General features: G+C 45.4%; 1 protein-coding gene across 11 annotated transcripts in view; it reads right to left on the minus strand.

Annotated features, from left to right (window-relative positions):
• The window catches only part of NTRK3 (neurotrophic receptor tyrosine kinase 3), a 381,275-nt gene that overhangs the window by 240,586 nt on the left and 118,130 nt on the right, over positions 1 to 22,559 (minus strand). For 7 of the 11 annotated variants that reach the window (XM_016927081.4, XM_063794022.1, XM_054666808.2 and 4 more), the window contains exons 5-11: positions 21,937 to 22,094; positions 21,005 to 21,147; positions 20,437 to 20,578; positions 19,639 to 19,935; positions 13,251 to 13,274; positions 11,701 to 11,765; positions 10,810 to 10,912 (exon numbers count right to left, since the gene is read on the minus strand). In XM_016927081.4, coding sequence (XP_016782570.1) covers positions 10,810 to 10,912; positions 11,701 to 11,765; positions 13,251 to 13,274; positions 19,639 to 19,935; positions 20,437 to 20,578; positions 21,005 to 21,147; positions 21,937 to 22,094 — 932 coding nt within the window. The remainder of the gene's footprint in view (positions 1 to 10,809; positions 10,913 to 11,700; positions 11,766 to 13,250; positions 13,275 to 19,638; positions 19,936 to 20,436; positions 20,579 to 21,004; positions 21,148 to 21,936; positions 22,095 to 22,559) is intronic. The other 4 variants (XM_016927084.4, XM_063794023.1, XM_063794020.1 and 1 more) reach the window with 1 other exon arrangement.

Raw genomic sequence — 22,559 nt, forward strand, 5'->3', positions numbered from 1 at the left:
TATATATGGACCATAATGTATTAATATTTAACTAGTCATTTATTGTTAGATCTGTAAGTAATTATTTATTTATCAAGTTTACTCTGTAAGTCACACTGGGATAAATACCCATATCCACAAATATGGATAGCCATTTGTGAGTATTACCTTAGGTTAAATTCTCAGAAGTGGAGTCAGTAGGCATGGGCTTTCGTGATTTTAGGTTTTTAATAAATATTGTCAAGCCACTTTCCAGAAAGGCTACCCCATTCTACACACTGGGCAACAGCAAACAGTGTCCATTTTCCCAAGCTCTTGGATGGCCCCTGATTTCTGATAGCGCTTCTCCTCAGAAGGCAGCAATCAGCACACACAGCTCCCTCAGGCTGGCATGCCCCTTGCAAAGCAGGCACAAAGCAGGGGGCTGGTGCTATGGGAGCCATTTTCACACATAATGGCTCATAACAATACTCAAATCCTGCCTGCTTCCCCTAGAGCCCAGGCCAACAACACGGTGCCCCTCTGCACCCCCTTCAACTGGTCCAAGGCCAACCCACTGAACTCCATTTATTTGGAAGGATTCACTTTTGAAAGGCAGTTCCTGGAACCACCCGGACGCCCTCCTTGGGGCTTCATGTCAAGGCCTGCTGGCAGATAGACAGATGCTGGCATTCTTCTGCCCCTGCCTGGGAACAGGTTTGCAGGGCTGCTCCAGCACAGAGGCCCCTTTGAATTCAAGATGCCTGTCAGGTAGAGAGGCTCGGCATTTCCAGGACTTATCAGTCCTGGAAACTGCTCTGGTCTTCTGCCAACTATGCAACTCTTATTCCGCAGTAAATTGGAGGGCAGGGCAGGCTTCCAGTGTGAATACCAACCGCCAGAGCAGCAAGACTGGGAAGAATGGGATTCCAGCCACCACCTAGGGCAGTGTCTCTGAGGCCGGCGGGCAGCCCGGGCAGCCCACCAACTTAACCCATGGGGCTTCCTCCGCCCGCCGACAGACCCACTCCGAGCCACTCCGGGGCCTGCCAGCACAAGCTTTTCCGGTTTTTTATAGCCCTCAACAGTTCATTCCAGATCAGGGGTGGGAGGGAGAGCAAACAGGATAAAGAAGTTTCTAAGGAAAGAGAGGAATGACTGTCACAGCAGCTCAAGGAGCTCTGAGCTGGGAATGCTGGCTACCCACTGCCTGCTAGCCTCTCTGAGCTTCTGCCCCGACTCCTTCAGTGGGGGCAACAGTGTTGATTGACCTGACAGTTTACTGAAATCAACTGGGGCAGCAGACCTTACAAGTCCCGTCATGTGGAAAGAGGTGGCAGTTTGGTTTCGAACCAAGGAAGCCACTATAGAAACAGTTTTAGGAAAGAGAGGCATATTTACCCAAAGAGGATAGAACTGAAATGCCTTACAAGTAGTGGTTATAGAGGACTGGTGTGGTGGCTTATGCCTGATTCAGTGGGTATGGGGTAAACCCTAGGCAACTGCACATCGAACAAGCTCCCAGCATTATCAGATGAGCTGGTCTGCAGACTACATAAATGACTTGGAGAACCAGTGAAATATGCGGGCGTCTATTGGATTGAGACCATTGTTCCTCAACCTTAGCTGCACATAGAAATCACCAGAGGAACTAAAAAAGAACACCCACCCCTGATTTAAGTGACCTGGAGTGTGGCCTAGGTTTGGGAAGTTGTATAATCTTATCGGATGTTTAGAATGTGCAGCTAAGATTGAGAACCAACAATTTAGAATAAACTCATTTAAAATCTAGTTTTGATACTTACCAGGTACATGACCTTGAGCGATTTAACCATTCTGAGCAGTTTTCTCATCTTTAAAGTGGGAATAATAGCCACCTATGAAGTCTCTATATTTGAAGATATATTAGCTGTCTGGCACACAGTAGGTACTCAATGAATGTTTGATGCCTGTCACTCTCTTCCCCTACTATGATTAGAAGTGAAAAACCAACTGATATTCTTGTCTTTCGCCCAAATCCCAGCTTCTCTCTAAAAGGAAGTACAGAAATACCTGTTTCATCACCATTCAGGATAGACAAAGGAGCTAGGATCTTAAGCCATGATGGATTTTGTATTCAGGAAGCAGAGCTGGCTTCGTGGACCTGTGACCTGACTCCGTGCTCAAAAGAACCTTAGCTTGGGATTTAATGCTGTGCTGTAGCTGTCTGGAAATTCTAATCTTTTTTGAACATTTTTCACTGGGCCACACAAATTAAGTAGCCGATCCCATTAGGGAGGAAGCCAGCAGCACGTTTCCCTCTGGCTTGTGGTAACAGAGTTCATCCAAGAGAAAAGAATAAAGAAGCAGGCACCAGAGTTACTTGGTTGGTCTCTCTCTAAGTATGCTGGGGTAGTGAGGAAGAGAGACAGGGAGTGTTATTAACCCTTCTGAGTGCAAGGGCCAGAGATAGACCAGCTTCAGGCTTCTGCTTCCTTCCCTGGAACAGGTGGCAGACACACCTGCTTGCTGGAAGCACAGCTGGCTGAAGGATGCTATTCCTCCACCTGCAGTGCACTCCTCTCTACTCCCCTGCCCAGCTCACCCTCCATGAGGAACCACAGCACAAAGGGCAGTGGGTGTCAAGGAGCTGGGGCCGGGGATTTGCAGCCGTTGGCTTGGTGGCTGCTGTTTTCAGCATGTGGTTTTTCTTCCCTAGTCCAAAAACATGTTTTCCGGTTAGCAGTTGTTTTGATCTCTCTGTTTTGCTGTCTTTGGTTTCCAGGGCTGCTCTTTGGCCATCCTAAAGCCCTCTGCAGAGTTCACAGGAGAATGAGCTGCATAAACACGGGTCTTGGCTACTGCAGCCACATGACAGCTTCTCATTAGCCAAAGCCTATCATCATGCCTCTTCCGCGCAAGTGAAAGCTTCCAAGACCCAGAGGAGAATATGCAGAGAGAGAAAGAATGTTCCATGAGAAGAGAGGAGGGGGTCTGTTGGAGCAGTTTCCACAACTTGACTTTACAGGGGGTAAAAAACATTTGGAACAAAGAAGAATGCTAGAAAGTCAAAGCTGGCAACCCCAGCCCCTCTAGGTTTTCCATCCTGTACCATGATACCGTAGGATAACTGGATCAGTGAGGAAGTATGTCACCATGATTTTTGGTGAAAAATAAATTACTAAAGTTTGTGACTTTTTAAAAGCCAAAAATCAGTTTGAATTTACTATTATTCTTAGCTTTTAAAATCTCATTTACTAACTCATCTTCTGTTATAGTTTCCTAAGGTGTAAAATTACTGTGACAGCCAGCACTTTTGGGAAAGCCTGGTGACATCCACAGTAGGGCATAAGGCATGGATCTCACCTGTCACATGAGTAGCAAGGGACAAGAGGTGCAGAACGTCTAAACTGGGTAAGGTATCGCGGGGCTGTTAACCCTGTGGGAGCCATTTGCAACAACACGAGTCAGTAAGCACTGTGCTCTGCTGCCAACACTCAATGAATCTGAGATGCCATCACTTCGGCTATAGAGCCAAGCATAGTGGTCATCCTTGGCCCTGCTGAACAGGATAGAGAGGCCTGCCAAGAAGAGCCAGCTAGCAGGTAGCCACAGAGGAAAAATATTTTGCATCAGCCGCTATTTCAAGGGAATTCCCTTTGAATAGGAGAGTCGATGCAAGGGAACAGTTGGTTCTCTGGAGTCTTCAGAGCAAGTTCAGCCTCCACACGACCAATGGTGACCATGTAGGGACTTCTATGATGATTCACTGCACCCCTGCAAAGCTCCCACAAAGGACAGGGCAGCAAAAGCATGCCAGAAAAACACACATGGCTTTACAGCCTTCTCAAAGCTCCAAGCACCACATTCTAGAACTCAGTCATCAAGTGGGGCGGGCCTTTGTCTGCAGTCAGAGCCTCCCAATGAAGTTCAAAGCAGAGAAGGAGAAGCAGAAGACCCCTGGCTTCTATAAATTTATGTCCTGCCTGTGGATCTGCTACAAACCTAACCTCTTTAATTTAGAATTTGTCAAATACTAGGCATTTTTGAGGAAGCGGGGTGGTTGGAAGGTCTGTCAAATGTCAGAAAAGAGAGGGAGGGCATGCAAACATTTGTTAGGAGAATACGAGGACCCTGGGATCACAACACAGGAAAGAAGCCAGAAACCACTCTCAACATTATGTTCAAAGAGTCATCTTACACCAGGAATCCCAAGTACAGGATCATGGCAAGGGCCAAAGGTACGCTCCTCCCTTGCACATGTCAATTCAGAGGAGGAAATAGAAAAAGAAGTCAAGAAGGAAGGAGGAGGAAGAAAGAATGGACACATCTAGGGAAGCCAGGAAACCCAATTCCTTTACCCAGTTTCATTTCTGCCTTGCACTGCTCTTGGTTCCCGACCCCCTGCTAAATGTAGTCAAATAAGTGTATTGTGCAGGGTGAAAGAAACTATTTTACTCAACAATACCAATAGTGCTTTCATCCATGGTCCCAGCCCCCTTTCAGTCCCTCGGATATCTCCTATCACACACCACACTTCCAGTACAAATTCCCCTGCTCTGCACACATGGCTAAGACATAGGGACACTCTGTTCCAGCTGAGAAAGAAATGCCAACCTACAGCATCAAAACTCAGGAGTCCTAGATCCCTCCCACCCCTACCTCCCTCCACCTGGAAGAAACCCTTCTCAGTCCAATGCCCCAAGGTTAGGAGAGAAGGCAGAAATGACTCCTTCCCAACTCTAATCATTCCCTTAAACAACTGGTGAAACCAGAAGGATAACAAGAACGTTCAATGTGGCAGCAGCCCCTGAGATCTTTTGGCAGGAGCCAGTCCCTCCAAATCAAGACTCTGGCAGGATTCTACAATCCACTCAGAGGACAGTTACCATCTGTTTATGGAAAAAAATGTTAATAACCCCCAATCATAATCAAATAGGCAACCACTTTACTTTAAGTACCTATTAACTAACGCTAATTTACAATGGAACAGTCCTGCAAGTGCTCATCCGCAGGCCCATCAGAGGCACTAGCACACATCCAGCCATTAGGAAGAAAGGCAAGTGGTTGCTGATGAGGCACTTAAGGCATTGCCGGAAGCCCAAGCAGCAGTTCTTGATGCCCTTCCTTCCCGGCCTTCCCACTTCCGCTGCCCTGCCACGCGTGCAGTCTCTAGCATGTCTGAAAATAAATGAAGGAAGTTCTTGGAGCCTACTCCTCCATCAGCTCCTATCTTTCCCCAAGGCCAGGAGTGCCCTAGGTTGGAAAAAGTGGATTAATAAGAGAATTTTCGAAAGCCCCATTTAAGTGGGACAGCATTCAAAGCTAATTAATCAGAGCCTTGGAGGGATTGAGCTGATGTATTCATAATCCAGCTTCATTTCCCTGACCCTCCCAGGTTCTCCGCACAAGTCAAGTATGTGGAAAAGCAGGGCCAGGAGGCTCTCGCTAGCTGTGTGCTCTGGCACATCACTGCATCTCTCTGGGTCTCAGTTTCCTTAGCTGTACAATGGGCACATTAGCCTAATAAGCCTAAGGTCTGTTTCAGCTCTGATAAACTATTATTCTGTTTTCTCCATGGGAGTAAGAGGAAGCCAAGAAGTATGAAGTAATTCTCACAGTATCTCTGATCTAGAAGTATTTAAAGATACTTATGAGGTGGTCAAGAGGAAAAGAGGCCAAATAATGTATATATTTTTTTTTACAGGCTGCAAAAGATCCACACACTTGCTTCTTTTTCTATTAAATAATTATGATGCTCACCTTACACTTTCTATTAAATAATTTTGATGCTCACCTTATATGAAAACTACAGAGCAAGTTTTATTATTGTTCAGACACACTAACACCTATTGCCTGGTTATTGTTCTAATGACGACGTGAAATGATGATGGTGCACTATGGATGTGGACAGTGTTGCAGCCAAGACAAAGGAGTCAGGGCATTTGTGTTGCTGTGGAAAGAGGTTGGAGCTAAAACTCAGCCAAACCAAAGCAAGTCACTTCCTTGTCTGGGCCTCGGTTTCTTCACCTGGAAATACGGATACAGGAGAGCCCAGCCAGATCACTGTCATGATCTTTTAATGCCTAATTTAACAATATTTTATGAGAATGAATTTGTCCTAAATTCTGAACCATCTCACTTCCAGGCCCAGGATGCAAGGGTACACTCTAGTTAGTTGTTAAAATGCTGAAATATTTTTATATGTTTCTGTAGCTGCAGTAAATAGCCCATGCCCTGAACCCCACAAGTACACACCTCCCAACCACCCTGGCCACCCCATGATCTGACAATCAAAGAGTTAATGTCTAGCACAGTGGGGACCTCCAGGGCCCTGCTCCAGCAGGAGGGCTGGCTGATAGGGCAGTGCCCAGGACACGCCAAATACTTCACAAATCACCCCTGCCACTCTGAAGCATTAGACTTCATCAATAGCAAAAAGAAACCCCCACTGTACACTTAGCACCATCTTAAAACCTTTGTGATTCCAAAAGAAGATGAGCTTGTGTCCCAAGGTGACCCCCTCCCCAAGCCAAAATTTTGATCAACATGGCAGTTGGAGGGCTCTGAGACAAAGCATGTTCGGTTTGTTTCTATGAGATCTGGTTAATATATTCATGTCCCATAAAATGGGCACCCATTGGAATTCCTACACATACCGACAGAGAGAGATCTCCAACATATGACAAGGAAATAAAGCAAGATGCAAGTTACTCAGAGTATAAGCATGAATATAAATTAAAACACTCACAGAGTAATGCATTTTGTAAGTATATTGATATATATGCATGTCTGTGTGTCTACATATGGATATACAGAGACATATGCATATATGTGTACATATACATATAGGTAGAAGTATGAAAATGAACTGTTTACCAGCCTTAGCCACTCATCTTTCATGTAGGAGAGGTGGTTGCTAATTTGGCAGTCTGGGAGGTGTGAGTTTATCTGGGAGACAGCCATGAGGGGAGAGACAGCCGACAGAGACACACAAAGACAGAGATACCGGGAAAGAAGCTTCAGTCAGTGAACTGGAGGATGCTGAACTTAGGCTAGTGGCTGCCTATGGAGATGGGGATGGGAATAGGACCAGGGGGATGACTAAAGGGGTTTTAGTTTTAGTCATATTTTATATCTTCCCAAACTAAAGCAGTAAATGCAAGTATAAGACAAAACAGTAAGTCATTTATTCTAGGTGGAGGGAATATGGGTGTTTGTTATATTAATCTTTTGTCTTTTTCTGTATTTTTTTTATTTCTCAGAAGGAAGTAAAGCTCCTATTAGTAGGCCCTCCCTATTGACACACCTGGCCCTCAGATGTGGATGGGGAATTGTTTATGAGTTTTCCCTATCATCATCTCTTTATTTCCCACTGCCCAGACATCTCAGATCTCCCAATTAATTCTAACTAGCCCATTGTTAATTTATAAGCTGTACTTTTTTTATTATTAAAATTAAAGTCATTCATTTCTAAATTCAACAAGCAATTGTCAAATGTTGTGTGGTGTTTTCAGGCATACTAGGCTGAGTGATCTGTGATTTCTGCCATAGGTCGCTCCTGGTCAAGTAGGACAGACATATGGTCTATCAGCAAAGAAATGACAACGTACTGGGATTAGCGTATAATAAAGGCATTTTACTAAATATTGTGCAGGACAAAAGAGGGCATGATTGCGTCTTGGATGGGCAGCCCTTTTTGGAAGGCAATAAAAGGAACCTATAAAGGTTTATACATAAAGAAAAGAAGGGAGAAATGTTCCCACGGAGCCTTTTTATATGCCAGTTACACATAGATCTTGACACTCACAGCAACCCAGTGAGGGAGGTAGTATTATTACCATTCTGGAGTTGAGGAAACAGAGGCACTGAGAAGGTAGTAACTTTGCTGAAGCCAATGAGCAATTAAGTGGTATCGTACATTCTCACCCAGACTTGAAAATTCAAAACTGAGACTGGGGTGGATGTGAAGAGACAAGGCTTTCCCTAAGTAAAAGGTAGGGAACTTCTGGTACCCGTGTCATCACTCTTTATCCAAGACTGTGATGCTCGCTGGCAATAAAAGATCAAAGGTTAATGCAGCTTGAGGCATTTGCTTATGTCAAAGAAAAGAGTCAAACTCGGTAAAATAATTGAAGAGATTTATTCTGAGCCAAATATGAGTGACCAATGGCCTGTGACACAGCCCTCAGGAGATCCTCAGAACATGTGCCTAAGGTGGCTGGGCCACAACTTGGTTTTATGCAGTTTAGGGAGACATAAGGCATCAATCAATACATGTAAGATGTACATTAGTTCAGACCAGAAAGGCAGGACAACTGGAAGCAGGGGCTTCCAAGTCATAGGCATATTCAAAGATTTTCTGATTGGCAATTGGTTGAAAGAGTTATTTTCAATAGGAAGGTTCAATAAGAGGTTATGGAGACCAAGGTTTTATGATGCAGATGAAGCCTCCAGGTAGCAGGCATCAGACAGAATAGATTGCAAATGTTTCTCATCAGACTTAACGAGTCTATTCTATCAGTAATTCCAAAAAGAAGGAGGGTTTAATGAGGCATGTATGGCTCCCTGCTTCCCATCATGGTCTGAACTAGTTTTTCAGGTTAACTTTGGGATGCCCTTGTTGAGAAGAGGGATGCATTCGGATGGTTGGGGGGCTTAGAATTTTATTTTTGTTTTGCACTTATTTATCCTAAAGTAAGACCCAAACATAATCTGGCTTCATAAAGATGAAAGAGATTCAGGCTTAATTCTAAACAAGGTGAGTCTTAGATACACCATCTCATCTTGCCTATAACTCCAGTATAACTTACTTTAAGTTGCCCGACTTTACAATAGAGGATATTTCACTTCCACCTACGTGGACATGTTCTCCTGACCCAACCAGGGCCAAGAAAGGAAGGTCTGCCTGGGAGAGGGGAGCAGGGGCTGGGAGAAGCTCTGAGGACAGCTGAGGGGAGGCACCACCCTGGGTGCTGCCTAATCCATCCGACATGGGGACATGCTGTTCCAGAAACAGGATGACAATTAATAGGAAAAATCTGCTCTTACAGCACTGCCAAGCATGTCGCAGGGTCTCAGCTGGTGGTGTGCCTCCTGAGGGGAAGAGCAACAATGCCCCATTCTTCCCTTTGGTCAAGGCCCTGATGTTTTCTCAGGTGGAAGGAGGAAGAGCTATAAAAGCTCCCTGCATGGTAGGAAAACTTTGCACAGGCAATAATAGTGCCAGTCCTCAAAACCAGGAGCCCAAGAATTATCCAAAGATTGAAAGCTGTGCGCTCACTCAGTGGTCATCTCATCTTCTAGATCTAGAAAGCCCTGTTTGGCATGTTGTGTTTGCAGATAAGACATCTCCAATCTAGGTGCCTAAAAGTGGTCTGATTTTGTTTAAGTCATCTGGATTCCAGCCAAACTTCCATCCACCTTTATAATTTGCCTGCACGTGTCTTTCTCTTGGTCAAAATATCTCAGATGACTTAAGAAAAACTAGCTTGCTTTGCTGTGAGTTGATCAGGTTCATCAAGAGCAGAGAGTGCAAAGGCAGAAATCTTCTGGAAACAGGGCACCCTGTACCCATTTTTTGTTTGTTGTTTGTTTTTGAGACAGGATCTTTCTTTGTTGCCCAGACCGGAATGCAGTGGTGTGATGACAGCTCACTGCAGCCTTGACCTCCTGTGCTCAATCAATCTTCCCATCTCAGCCTCCTGAGTAGCTGGGATTACAGGGTTTTCTACCCTTCTAATCCTCTCTGGGTATTTCCCTATATATCAGTGTTCTGAATTTTCAAGGAGTTACAGAGGTTTCTGAGAATATAGCGAAAGCTATGGACTAGTTCGGTTCCATGCACAAACACTCCAACATTTGCATACAACTCAGAGGATCACCGTCCCTGTGAATGCCATTCATGTACTCTTCTTCAGTCCCTGAGCCCCAAGGTCCCCAACCACAGACACAAGCTTATGCAGAGAATCCATAGAAATTCATCTCTCTACACATCCCATAGTCTCACCAGAGAACACCAACCTGAGTCCTGGCTCAGCAAACTGATAACTTACCAAACCTCGTATCATCCCTCCCTACCCACCCCCACCCAACATCGCCAAACATGGAAACCCCAGCTGGGAGTATATCTTGAAATTCAAGTTTCTGTTTTGGAACTGGTACCCAGCCTCTCTTGAACCATTTGGTCACATCCATCTCTGAGACCAGGCAGGTGGATGCTAATTCACCATGTTAACCCCTTTCATGCCAGTCCCCTTACCCGAGCCTTGGCAAAGAGCCATATCCCACCACCCCACCCTGCCACAGTGGAGTGGAGCACTGTATGTCATGGAAGCCAGCCAGCAGATTTAGAAATCATGTTGCTCTTGGCATCCACTCTGGGACTCTGTGTAGAGCTACGTGCTGAGATCCCATTGCATGGGCAGCTTTTCAATGCCGGAGTCTACCCTACATCTTGCTGTGCTGACGCCTTCCCAACACAACTTCAAAAACAAGAGGAAAACCGTGTCCTCAAACTAGGAGGCCCTTTACCCACCCGTAATGAAAATAAACCAAAGTCCGTCTTCATTTGCCCTGAAATCCAACTTCCTTTCCAAATTATCCTCATTGCATAAGCCCTTCTAAGCAATGTTTATCAGCAGTCAAAGCAAAACCATGTGGATCTACAGTTTGGTTCCCACAGATCCCAACACTGCCTTCAATCCATAATTACCAAGAACAAGCGGCAAACAGGAGTTTCCATCAGTACCACTTAGACCCCAAGACCGGAGGCCCTCTCAGAGAGCAATGGGAGATTAAAACAGTATCTTTTGATCAAAAGCAGTAATGTTTCCCCCCATGACGCCCTTGAAAATGAAACTCCCACCTTACCCTTCATTCCAAATTTGGACCGTCGACCATATTTGTTGATCATGACGAAGAGAACCACCAACAGGACACAGGCAAAAGCAGCAAGTCCAACCGCTATGGATACCTGTGAGGAACCAGAAACAGAGAGTCAGCAACAATCACAGAAAACGCAATTTCCTTGAAAATAATGTGTGTGCCCAGATAAGAACAGTCCTACTGCCATAGTAATTGTAGCCTTCTCAGAACTGCAATACTGAGTAAGGTCTTTAGAAGAAGAAATATATGAGACCCTTAGAACATTTAAAAATATATAAATTACCCAATTTGATTAGAGAAAGTTCCACGATTCAATGTTCTGAGCCCCTTCTCACCTGGGGCCATTCTAACAGATGCAAAAACAAGCCTAGAGAGGCGTCTGATTTTGTTTTAATTAGCAAGTGAATTCTGCATCTTCATGTTAAAATTCCTTATATAACATTCTTATCCAGGAAAGTCGAAAAGATCTGGATTCTAAAAAGAATCCTTTCTCCTCCTCCCCAGAGTAATCTTAGGCTCTGAAATAGTAGGAGTGGGCGCTTGAAAACACACCCAAGGAGATGCCTTGAGCAACTTGGCCTTTTGTAGGAAACTTGTACAGTTAGCACCCCCTGCAAATCAGGCCCAGCTGGGCTCCTAACAGACTGGGGATTTTCTGAACCCTAGGGCTTGGAGCAGATCGTCAAACATTTCCTCAAACAATGAACTATTTCCATCCAACAAGGAAGGTTTAAACTGCCTGAATGTAGTTCAATTCATTACTTTTTTTTTTCAAAGTTTCAAGTAAGATAATATTTGGAAAAGTTAGCAACACAAATGAAGTCTGAAAATGACTATGCCAGTCAACACACTCCTCTTGACCAAGAAGTGACTCACCCCAAAAGTGTCTTCTTCTGGTTTGTGGGTCACAGTGATAGGAGGTGTGGGACTCACTTCGTCAACTGAAAACCAAACACAAAAAGGAGGAGGACAGTTAGCTCTCCCGTCTGGGGAGGCTCAGCCACAGTCCCTGCCCAACTCCCAAGCTCCCTTGAGACTTCCCCCTGCAGACCATCCTCTGAAGGCCAGGCTCTTGCAGTCTGCCTTCCCCAGGCTTTGCAGGACCCCCCACCCCCACAGACCAGGTTCCTATCTGACCATCTGGCTGGTGTTACAGTTCAAGCACAGGCTCCATAGGAATAAAGGACATTCAGTCCCATTCCCTGCCCCAACCCCAGAGAAAATAACATAACCTGGGCAACTTGGGCCATGAGCTATAGAACAGAAAAAAAGAAACATGGTTTGGGATCTTGGCCAGGGTCTGGATTAGGCAAATTTTACTGGTGGTGGCAGCTGTTGCTGACATTCTGCTACTCCTTGCCACAGGCATTCCTTTTCCTCTCCCTGCCTTTCCTGTGCCCTCCCTCTTTCCTTCTTTACTCCTCAGTGAGATCCAGGAGGCCTAGGGATCCATCAAACAGCCCACTATCCATTCCCCTAACACTGATTTCAGAACACAAGGGCAGCTTAAGTTAAAAAAATAGAACCATCTGACCGGGAAACACCACTTTTACCCAGCAAGGCCAGGATGGGAAGCTAAGTATCAATTTTCCCCTCACTCCACCATCTAGAATCACCTCCTTGACAAGAAATGGCCCCAATTCAGAATTCTCTGAAGGAATATTCTGCAAGATTACAAGTCCTCTAAGGCTGAAGACAACTAAAGAAATCACAGATATTGACATCAGTACCAAAAAGCCGAGGGTGTTTCTAAACAGCACCTATTATCTCAAGCCAGACACGAGGCAAAAATGGCAGCAGTTGCTGCTATCATTCCCACCTCCCATGGAGAAAAAAAAGAAAAAGGAATAAACACAGGTTTCCCCACAGTCCATAAACAAAACCCCAAATTCTTTTAGGATTGTCTAGCCCTAGCCCCAAATCACTTATAAACTGAGCCTCAATAATTCCTTCTGAGGACACATGAGCCTATCAGGAAACCTTGTAAGTCAAGCTCTTATGAGGCGAGTCCTGGCCAAGTGCTCAGGCTCCTGAAGCAGGTGAGAAACACTAGCAGGTTTATAGGTTCCATATTCTCTCTGCAAGAACAACTAAGATGATCAATAGGGGTCTATTGAGGCACATGAAACCCATGTCCATCCTCACACAGCCCCTCTTTATCCAGGTAAAGAGATCCACAACATCATCAGACATTAGAAAACTCCCTGGGGGAAAGTGAACCACAGAGTGATTACCCAAGAAAAGTGGGCTTGGAACTGCCTAAAAAGCATTGCTACCCTTCATTTCCCTTTCACAGTTCACTCAGATGCCCTCAGCTGCCATGGGCCAGGGATGATGTGGAATAGGAGAGAGGGCTATTTGAATTCAATAGTTACCGATAGTATCAGAATAAATCAGTTTCAAAGCAACAGGTAAAGCAGACTTACACAAGATAAAGTTATCCGTGCTCTCTGCAAAAAAAGGACAAAGAGATAATTAACAAATTTAATAAAAACCAGAACAGACACACTACTTGGTCCTAATAGCTATGATCTCTCCCATTCACCATGATTCCCTGTTCTCATGGCAACTGACAAACTAAAATCCATGGCACATTACCCGTCTCCCCATGCTACACTACCAGTTTAGGGGGTGGTCCTCCAAATGGAGAAGGAATGAGAGATAAATTCCTGGTTTCAAGGGAGGTGGCCCATCTAGGAACGAGAAACCAAACCAGTTTCATTATGAGATAGGGAATTAAAACTAGACCCTCTGTCTCATTCACAGCTCTCCTTTCTTAAGGACCCAAAGTGCTGGGAATGGGGCGACAGGGTGGGCTCCCCTAGACATTCTTTGAAAATGCCAGGTATGATCTCAAGATAAAATTCTTCAAAGTAATATGCAGAGTTGATTCTAGCAGGTCACTGAGAAGTTCTTGAGAATCCCTCTAGAATCTGCCCGTCCTGCAGATGGTAACGTGTTATTTGATCTTTGGTCTCTAGAAATAGCTCAACTAATAATGAAAGCTAATCCTTATTGCACATTGATTATAAGCGAGGGATGGTGCTAAATGCTTCATGTAACACATCACTCAATCCTTATTACCATTCTAAGAGGTGGTAGCATTATCCCCACTTAACAGATAAGGAAACAGGCTTATACAGATTAAGTAACTAATTGGATGTCACTCATTTAAGAAGAAATTAGAGCTGAATTCAAATCTCCGTCCAGGCTCTTGCCCACTCTACCAGAAATGCTCAAACTTCAGCACACAACAGAAGCACCCAGATGGTGATTGCTACCAACATCCAATAAAAGGAGTGAGGATTCCTTGGAGAAATGGATGATTTCAGGGCTGGACCAGGGAAAGTACAACATGTGCCTGGAATGGCTTGTAATACTAAAAAGTAAGAAAGTGCTCAAAGATTAATGGAGGCCTGGAGACAGGGCACAGGAGCCAATGTACAGGGGATCTCAATAGCCAAATGTAGGATCATTTAAGCAACAAAACAATGATAGTCCTGGATTGTTATGGATTAGGATTATGTAGTCCCAAAATCCATATACAGAAACTGTAACCCCTAGTACTTCAGAATGTGACTATCTGGAGAAAAGGTCTTTAAAGATGTATTAAAGTTAAAATAAGGCCATTAGGGTGAGTCCTAATCAAATATGGTTGATGTCCTTATAAGAGGAAATTTGAACGTAAACACACATGCACAGAGGGAAAATCACATGACAACACAAAGAGAACACTGCCATCTACAAGCCAAGGAGACAGGCCTCAGGAGAAACCATCCCTGCCAACACCTTTATCTCAGACTTCCAGCCTCCAGAATTGTGAGGAAATAAATTTCTGTTGTTTAAGCCACCCAGTCTATGGTATTTCACTGCTGTGACATTCCTAGCAAACGAATACATGAATTACCAGCCATAGAACAAAATAAATATCCATGAGTCCTTATTGATACAAATAAACAATTCAATAAATAAAAGGTGGAAGAATGAAATGCTCTTCCTTACAAGAGAATTCTGATTTTTAAATGTAAGGAATGATAAAAATAGAAAAATCACCATTTCACAAATACTACAGTAATAATTGTTTCAGGCAAGAATCATCAATGAATGTTAAAATTAGAGTGTGAAAGAAGGATGAGAAACAAGCTATTTATGTAGTTTTAAAACATTATACTGATTTCTTACAAAGGGGAAAATCATCTGTTTGCAGCAGAGAAACCTGGCAGACACCACCTTGACCAAGTAATAAAGTCAACACCCCCAGTACCAAAACCTATCGACATCACGCGCCCCCGAAATGATGCACTGAGAGGGCAGAGCATCACTTCTGCAGAGTTCCTGCCAAAAATGCATAGCTAGAAATTAATCATTAAGAAAAAAATCAGAAAATTCCAAATGGAAAGACAGTCAACAAAAAAACTAGTATTCTTGCAAAGTTCCAAGATCATGAAAGACAAAGACTAGGGAACTGTCCCAGATTTAAAGAGAGTGAGATGACACAGGAACTCAATGCAGTGTGTAATTCTGAATTGGATCCTAGACAAGGAAAAAGCATCAATGGGACAAGTGATGAAATGTAATTCACATCTGTACACTAGATAATAGTGATGGACCAATGTTAACAACCTGGTTTCGATCATTGCATCGTGGTTAGGTAAGATGTTAACATCTGGGAAAGCCGGACAAAGGGTGGAAGGAAGTGCCTTGTATGATTTTGTAACTTTTTACAATATGAATTCCAAACTATTTCAAAATGAAAAGTTAAAAATCTTTAAAAACTAAAAACAAACACAGATTACTAGTCCTCACCTTAGAGTTTCTAATTCAGTAGACCTGGGGTGGGTATCAAGATTTTGCATTTCTAACAAGTTTTCAGCAGACGCTGATGCTGCTGTTCCCTTTGGAATGCACTATATCAATACTACACAGCCTCCTGCCTCAGCCCACCATGCCCTGAAAAGTAAAAGTGTATTCATTCATTCATTCAGCCATTCATTCACTCATTGCGGGCCCTCACAGTCTTAGCTCTATTAAGTATGAACCAGCAGATATTCTCTAACTACCTGTGGGGAATCGGATACTTTCTGTGATGGAGTCCTTCAAAGAAAGTCTTACTTATGGTACATGCAGTTCGGTTGCTTGTTTGTTGTCTGTTCTGTATTGTTTTGGGGGATGGTCACAGAACTATCTTCACATTCCTGGGCCTACCCTTCGTGCCAACACCCTCTTCTCAACAGCAGGTGACCAGAAGCCTGACTGGGGCAGGGGGAGGATGGAGGAAATGGAAGCTCTAGCCTGGGTTTCAGAGCCTGAGAGAAGAGAGGTGCCAGATCAATTCGCAGTTTACATTCATTTGCATATGTCTCATAAGGCTCCCATTTATTAGAGAATATTCTCACGTTAGCCAAATGTTTTGGTCAAGTCTGTGAACCCTGTTATCTCCAAATCAGCCTATGAATGTTTAAGGCCTTTGCCAGAGCCTGGAAGCATTTATACATCCAGAAAGCACATAAGCTTTGGAAGAAGGAGACATCCTGACTCCTCTCTAACCTGTGGGAGGGTTCAGGCATTCAGCCTGGCAGAGGATGGTACCCAGGACTGGTCCTCACCTCTGACTGCACCAGCAGGCTGGGAGGAGCGCTTGTCCAGCACACCAAAGAACAATCTGGACATGAACTGGGGCTGTGCCATGAAGGGAATACACATGTCTCCTACAGTCCCAGACCATAACTCTTCAAGAAGCGCCCCTTCTGTAAATTAATCTTCACCACAACCTTTAAGGTAAAAGCAGGAAGGTGAAGCAATTTGCCTGATGTCACAGAGCTGACAAGTGATTGAGTCAGAGTCAGAGCCCTGGCAATGTGGTTCCATGACCACTAGCCTAGACTACCTTAACATTATCTGTTAGAACTTACTAGATTGACCAGAAAATGACTACTGGTTCTAGAACTCTTGAATTCATCTCAGCTCTACATCCTAAGAATCTTAACAATGGCCCACAGCTAGTAAGCCTTTTCTCTGTCCAGATGCACTGCTAAGCACTTGGCAGGCATAACTTCCTTTAAGCCTCATGGTAGCTTAGATGGGAGATATTATCATTCCCATTTCATGGATACAGAAAGAGAGGCACAGAGAAGTGATTGTCCTTCATCTAGTACTGACCTTGCACTAAGCCCCATGCTAGGAGCCCAGGCCACCAGATGGGAGGGCTATCTGGGAGGGGCCACAGATGGGATCTGCACCTAAGTCTGTCTGATTTCAGAGTGCCTGCTCTTAGCCTCCATGCTTAGCTGCCTGGAAGCAGAAGAGAAACACACATGATAATCACGATGTCTCCACACTTTCACATCAAAAGAGAAGAGCAAGAATCACAGACCAGCTTTGCATCTAGGCTTAGCTGGGGTGAGTTCAGTTTAGAGGGTTATGACTCATCTCTGCCTGCACCCCCAGATAATTGACTCTCTTGAGCGTTTAAGCATCTTGTCACTTGGCATCGTTTCCCTGTCACCGCCTTTTCATCACCCATTGATCCCTTTAACCTAGACTCACAAAACAAGCAAATCTTCCCACAGGGTGGCCCTAGCAGGATGGAGATGGGTCTGAGGAAATGACCTCAGGTGAGGTGCTTTCTCTTTGAGTTTCTCTGTGACTCTATCCTCCCTCCATCCTCCTGGGGCCAGATTCCCACTCAATTCCAGGGTAGTAGATTGCAAAGGAGGGAGTACTGGAGTCACCTGGGGGCTTGTTAAAACATAGCTGCTAGACCCCACCCTGGAATCTCTGATTCGTAGATGTGAGTGGCGCTTGAGAACTTAAGTTTTAACACATTCTCAGGTGAGGCGGATGGGGCTGATCCATGGACCAAAGGTCACTTTTGAGAACCACTGGCCTGAGGAGCACTGATGACTGACTATGGTGACAAGGGTATCCACAGACTAACAGAAGGGGCTGCTGCATCTCGTGGGGGCAGAGGAGGTATCTCTGAGATAGCTCTGAGGGCTGAGAAGACGCAAAGTATTGCTTCCTCCTGAGACAAAGGAGAGAACGGAGAAGCTGTGTCCACCACATCATCCAACTGCTGCTGCTACCCCACACCTCTCAGGATACCCCTGGCAGAAGGAGCCAGAGTGTCTTCTCCTCCCTCCTAAGCATTCTAGGGTTCCCCCCTCCCTAGGCCCCAGAAGATTCTCTTTGGAAACAGAAGCATTGCTTCAGGGTGCTTCATTTCCTCACCAATCGAGACTTTCCCTCAACAATGTATAGACTTTCCTCTTTAAAAACAGAATTTATTCTCTAATCAGGCCACAGGCAGGGCAACGTTTCAGTCTTTTATGTCAACAAGACCTAGCCTGCCCTTGTAGACCATAAGAGCAAAATATCTCTGCTCTAAAAGCCTCTTCTTCCACTGTGCAGGCCAGGACTCATCTACCTGCTGAAAGAGAGCACAGTGTGACCCAGGAGGGGAAGTGTCATGGGGGCTTTTACTGAGCATTCTGGGGATGATGGAAGTTTCAGACTACATGGGATTTCCAGGGCCTCAAACATCTGCACATTCTCAACTGCCTCCGAAAAGACGGCTCCATCATCCCTGGGACCTCAACAGCAAGAATTTAGCTTAATGCAGCCACATTTCTCCGACTTCACTCTCAGGGCCTCTAGTACGAGTTCCCTTGCACTGACATAAATAAAGCCTCCTGGAGCTGCCACACCCTGGTAATTTGTAGACTGTGAAGTTGACTTCATAAAAACAGATGCTGCATACTGCTAGCTCTTTCTGCCTCTTCCTTTGTGCACGTGTGTGAGCATGCATGTGCATGTGTGTATGTGTCTTATCAGTTTTTACACTGTATCCCATTAGAACTCCTGATTCCTAGGGATTGAAGACCAAAGGTCTCCTAGTCACTTCCCAAAATGAAGCACCAAGCTCAGCAAAGACACATGGCTTCATGGGCAAAACTTATCAATTGCGGAACCCACAAAAAGATGCTACAATCACTTTCACTAAACTCTTTTGGTGTTTTTTTCTCCTCCAACTTCAGGAAGATATTTAAAGCATCTTAGCCCAGACAGAGAAAGACAGAATCAACTCCCAAAATCAAATCAAGCAAAGTTCTTCAGTAATTTCAATAATTTTTCCTGGTCCACTTGACATTAGCACTATCATAAGCTGAGGGCATCAGGTATGACCCACAGTAGCTCACCATGGAACAAGAGAGGAATGAAGCCACAGACCTGGGGGCCTAGATCCAAGTCAAACCTTGTCACAGATCAGCAAGTAGAATGAGGATCAGGTCATTCATCCATTAAATGGAGGGTTAAACTGGACACACTCTTAAGTCCTTTGCAATGGGAAATCCCGGAACCATCATCAGGTGTCAAACCCTGTGACGTGCTTTATATACCTTGACTCATTTAAAAGTCACAGGAGCAGTGTAATCATGACTATTTCATAGAAAAGGAAATTGATGCTTAGAAAAGCAAACTATCAGGCCCAGAGTCTCCCCACAACTAAAGGGCTGGGTCAGAATTCTCCACCATTACTGTCTCTGCTTTCTCTACTATCATACAGTATGCCCTAACATACACAACTGTTATTTCTAAGAAGTCTTGGTTACCATGACTGCTATTGGAAAATGGAGACTCTATCCTTGTTTATACCAGATGCGGCTGGTGGTTGCACATGTTCCAGTGTGTGTTTTGTTGCCCATGATAACAGTATGAGTACTGATGCTGCTTCTCCTCTCAAGCTAACATGCCCCACCTCCCAAGCTTGTAGAAAGAATCCATACACCTCCGAGCCAGCTACACTGCCCTCACCTGGAAAGGGCTCCTTGAGGAAGTGGCCACTGATGGTCTGGTTGGCTGTGCCCAGTGGGTTTTTGGCAATGAGGGTATAGTTGCCATTGTTGTAGTGGGTGGGCTTGTTGAAGAGCAGGCAGCCCTCGGAAATCTCTCCCTCTTGGTAGTATTCCACATGGATGATCTTGGATTCCCGCAGAGGCTGCCCATTGTGCAGCCAGTGCAGCGTTGGTGGGGGGTTGCCACGCACCACAAACTCGATGCAGTGCTCCAGGCGCAGCTCAGGCTCCTCCAGGCTCACCACACGTGGGGGATCTGTCAAGGGAGAAGTCTGCTGAAATCCAGGACACAGAGTCTACCACCTCCCGCAGTAGCCTTCCAGCAACTAAAATGGGAATCCCGGTTCTTCCCCACCCACTCTGAAAAGGCTGAGGGAAGCAGAAGTCCCACCACAATCCCAGCAGAGGGGAAGAGATGTCTGTCTTTATGCAAGCTTCCTAGATCCACCTTAGCTGGAGGGCTCCCTCTTGGGACCTCTTAGGGGTTTCATAAAAGGCAGAATAGGCCAACTTAGAAGTGTCCTGAAGATGTAGTTGACTTGGAGCCACACCATCTTCTGAGGGACAAAGGTGCTCTTTCTGGGGTTTTTAATCCAAGGACTTACTTCTCAGTCCTGCCCTACAAGAGTCCTTCTGTCCCTACTGGTAGATCAGCTCACTGCTCTAGCTCAGCCCTGACAACACCTTGGCCCCTCTCCAGCCTCCTATGCCAGTTCCCCCTCACACACAGCCATCCCCCACAATAACATGCACTTACAGTAGACAGTGAGGGCAACACTGGCATTGCTCATGCCCACCACGTTCTCTGCAATGCACGTCAGGGTGAAGCCATTGTCTTCACTCGTCACATTCACCAGCGTCAAGTTGATGGCATGAACATTGGTCCAGTTCAGATTGGTCTGAAAACCCCAATAAAAAGATAACAATCAGATAGCTTCTACAAGGATGGCTCTGCTACCTAATCCCCAAATACCTTTAGGAATCAAAAGGAAAGCTGAGCGGAAGGCAAAGGAGATCTTTGTGTGAAAGCACACTGGCCAAATGCCAGGCTCCTCATAGGCAATAGTTCAGGCCATCCTCCTATTAACCCTATGAGGTGAACGGTAGTTCAGTACTATGCCCATTTTACAGAAGCAAAACCTAAGTTACAGAAAAGTTGAGTAGCATGTATAGAGCAAAATGGCTAGAAAATATTGCAGCTGCATGTAACCCAAGTCTATGTGTTTTTTCCTATAGTAACAAGACCGCAAATTTTCCCTCTTCTTCAAGACTACAGTGTGATCATTCCCTAGCCTCCTGATGGGGCTGAAGCCCAGGATGCCTACCTGGTGAGTGTTGATGGACTGCAGCCCAGTGACTATCCAGTCCACATCAGGAAGGGGTGATCCAGAGCCATTGCAAGTGATAACAGCATTGTCACCCTCTCGTACGGTCAGGTTGACGTGGCTCACGCTGATCTCAGGAAGGTCTGGGAGCCAGACAAAGTGGGTGAAAAGACAGGCAAACACTTACTACCCAAAGGAAGCTCTGTCCATGGGGCTGATGGTGGCACTTCTTGCCTTGCCCAGTAATGACTCTAACACCACCTGCTTGAGTTCTTGGAAGACCCGCAAATCCAAGACGCTTTACATCCCCAGTAGACATCAGAACTCAGAATTGAAGCCCATGCAGTTGCAGTCTCCCACATTGCAGCGGCAGGTTGCGGGGTGGGGACAGTGCTTAAGGAATGCATTTCTGGCAATTAAGCTCAATGGCATCATTACACTTTGGGCTCTGGTTATCTGAATAGTAGTGTTTCAGTCTCCCAGTGGGGAGCTTGCTTAACATTCAGATTTCTGGGACCCATCCCCAGACATTCTCAAAGTCTGTGTTTGGGCCCAGAAATCTGCTTTTTTAGAAACTCCTTAGAAGCTGCTGCCATAGGGAATCCAGAGACCACATTTTGAGATACACTCCTTCAGGTTTGGTTGACACGTAACTCACAGGGAGAAAGGGAATCTGGTGTGATGAGAAGGAGCACATTTAACTCCTGTCTGAATTCCTGAAACCAGTCTTCCTATGGCTCGTGCACAAAGGGACAGGAATGACCAAGAAGGGGAATGATGAGTCAGGAGGTCTGCACACAACTGCAGAGTTCAAGGCTGGGAGGGCGTTTCGAAAGGAAGGCTCTGGCATCCCAAGGTAACGTCCAGCACCATCTCTGGTGTCTGAGGGATGCCTCCCTGGAGCCAGCTGGGCCAGGCGGCCACTCACTCACCACACTGACTGATGTTCATGCGGAAGAGAGGAAGCTGGGAGCCATCAGTGTTGATGCAGTAGAGGTTCTGGCTGTTGAGCTTGGCCTCCCCCTGCTCCTGCCAGAGCTGCATCCAGCGGATGTCACAGCTGCAGTTGAAAAAGTTCTGCTCCAACTGCCTGTCGGCAAAGAGAGAGGGGAAGGGAACCTCTGAACCGAAGATGGCCCAGGACTCTCCCAGGGCTATGAGGACAAGGGGGACCCGACCTGTTCAGGGATTAAGGGGAGAAGGGATTTAACAAGGTTACAAAAGAAGTGGAAAAATCCTTGTAAGTCCATAAATTGCAGTTTTAAAACAATAAACTCATTTTTTAAAAAAAAGAAATCCAGCCAGGTGCGGTGGCTCATGCCTGTAATCCCAGCACTTTGGGAGGTCAAGACAGGCAGATCATCAGGTCAAGAGATTGAGACCATCCTGACCAACATGGTGAAACCCTGTCTCTACTAAAAATACAAAAATTAGCCGTGCGTGGTGGCGCACGCCTGTAGTCCCAGCTACTCGGGAGGCTGAGGCAGGAGAATCGCTTGAACCCAGGAGATGGAGGTTGCAGTGAACTGAGATCACACCACTGCACTCCAGCCTG

This window comes from Pan troglodytes, chromosome 16, assembly GCF_028858775.2.
Source record: "Pan troglodytes isolate AG18354 chromosome 16, NHGRI_mPanTro3-v2.0_pri, whole genome shotgun sequence".
Taxonomy (NCBI): Eukaryota; Metazoa; Chordata; class Mammalia; order Primates; family Hominidae; genus Pan; species Pan troglodytes.